Source organism: Pediculus humanus, genomic scaffold, assembly GCF_000006295.1.
Source record: "Pediculus humanus corporis 1103172107383 genomic scaffold, whole genome shotgun sequence".
NCBI classification, from domain to species: Eukaryota; Metazoa; Arthropoda; class Insecta; order Psocodea; family Pediculidae; genus Pediculus; species Pediculus humanus.
In genome coordinates, this window is record NW_002987010.1 from 188,331 (window position 1) to 190,555 (window position 2,225).

General features: G+C 31.2%; 1 protein-coding gene across 1 annotated transcript; it reads left to right on the top strand.

Moving 5' to 3' along the window:
- Positions 1–498: 498 nt before the first annotated feature.
- Positions 499–1,923, top strand: Phum_PHUM030020 (uncharacterized protein; the record flags this gene model as incomplete). The annotated part of the gene is made up of 3 exons (XM_002422981.1): positions 499–1,084; positions 1,268–1,723; positions 1,886–1,923. 3 exons carry the CDS (start codon positions 499–501, stop codon positions 1,921–1,923), a joined length of 1,080 nt encoding a protein of 359 aa, XP_002423026.1.
- Between the last annotated feature and the right edge of the window lie 302 nt (positions 1,924–2,225).

A 2,225-nucleotide genomic window follows, 5' to 3' on the forward strand; every position in this document is an offset into this window, starting at 1 on the left:
TATATATATTTATCAAAGGACTGACTGTAGAAAATTAATATAGACGTGTTTAAATCGAAAAGGATTTCAAGAAAATTAGTGATATTTACTCGGGTAACGTCTAACTTAAAGTTTGACATTTCTGATTGACAATTGACCGTCTTACCATTTGTTTACTTCTTCATTTACTCTTTGACATTGGGTGTATGAGGTCTCGCGTACGATATAAACGTGCCTGTTTCTATATATAATATATTTTTCGGTGTAACGTATTTTTATGTACGTACCTGAAAATCATTGCGATTTTGTTTGTTTGTTTGTTTGTTTTTTTTTTTTAAAAAAAGGTGTTTTTTTATTTTTAAATATAATATCACTGGAACGTTTGTTTTTTTTTTTTTTCGTTTAAAATGTTTTTACGGTTAGAAAAACTATAGAAAACCGGTTTTAAAAAAAATTTTAAAAATAAACGAAATGAAATAATAAATAATATTTTTGGTTTTTGTTTTATCTGTAATAATAATGGCATTAGAAGATAGATGCAGTCCTTCGAGCGCGTCAACTCCAGGTCCAAAAGCTTCGAGCGATCGTCCTGGATCCGACGGAAATGCGGTTCGGGTAACGTCTCCTCCTACTCCATCATCGGTAAAGGATAATGATAATCGTCAAACGAAATTTGACGAGGGTTACGAATTAAAGAGAAAAATTAAAATGGAACCCGATGTCGAAGTAGATAATTACGAAGAAAAAAAAATTAGAATTTGGAGAAAAATATCGGATGAGGAACATGATGATTCGAAATCATCAAATTCCGATTTGGAAAAACGTCTTTCTCCAGGAGGTTATGTTAAAACGACGTCTTTTTCTCCGGAAATAATTCAAAGGTTTTCATCGTATTCGATCGAAAGGTTCGTCAATTCGGATATCGGTCGTTGTGGCGGTGGTGAAAACAGTTCGGGAAATGGAATTATACAATCTAACGGACAATATCCGATGGATGTTAATAATGGTAATTATTTAAATGTTCCTCTTTTCATGTCGAAAACGCATAAAAATGTAACAATGTTGAATTCGTCGCATCAAAAAGTTAGCAGGACACCAGAAAACGGTAGGCTATCATCGTCAGATAAAAAATCACAAAAGCGAACCGATTCGATCGATGAGGAACCTACGGAAACGAATAATAATAACGGGAGTAATACAAATAACAACAGCAATAATAATAATAATAACAATAATAATAGCAATAACAACAACAATAACGAAACAAGAATAAAATTTTCGGTTGAAGATATATTAAAACCGGATTTCGGTTCAAAATACATTCAGAAAAATTGTGAAATATGGAATCCGTTAAAGCGAACGGTAACACCGATCATAAGAACAAGTGACGAACTAAGAAAACCTAATAGAACTGTACAAAATAGAACAAATCGAAGTTTCGATATAGCAAGATTAACGGAAACAGATTCGGTAAAAAATTCATCTCAGGAAGAATACGGTAAAAGAAGGCATAGCGATGCGGTACCCATAGAGCCACCAAAATTACAAGAAAGACGAAAAACGACAGAATCGGATGTCCCGAGATTGTTACCGGAAGTAACGAAAGAAAGTCCAACGAGGATACCATTACCATCACCGGCAGCTAGTTCATCGTCAGAAGGAGATCAAAGCATAGGTGGTAAAGGTACCGAATTATGGCCAGCATGGGTTTATTGTACCAGATACTCGGATCGTCCATCTTCAGGTACGTTACCTGTCTTTATTATTATTATTTATTACTTTTTTTTTTCTCTTTACTTTCTAAATAATTTTTTTTTTCCCGTCATTTTCGAAACGTTAAACCATAATAATAATATTTACATGTTAAAAAAAAAAGAATTTTAAAAACTTATACGAACGGTCAAAGGAAATTTTTACAAAAAGGAAAGCCTAATGACTTTTTAATTCAAAATGGTCGAACGAATTACAAAAAGAAAATTAAATTAAATTTTTCGCGGACTTCCCATTACTTTTTTTTTACTTCAAATCTCCAAATTTGAAATTTTTTTTATTTTAAATTCAAAATTAAATGTCTGCCCTTTTAAAATGACGTTACCCATTTTTTTTTTTAATTTAATAACGTCACATTTAAATAAATTATATTACGATTTTGAAATTATTGCTTTACTCTTCTTACATTAAAAAAAAATTAAAAATTAATATCAACGGAAAAACGAGTGATAATAATAATAAATAACACGGAAAAA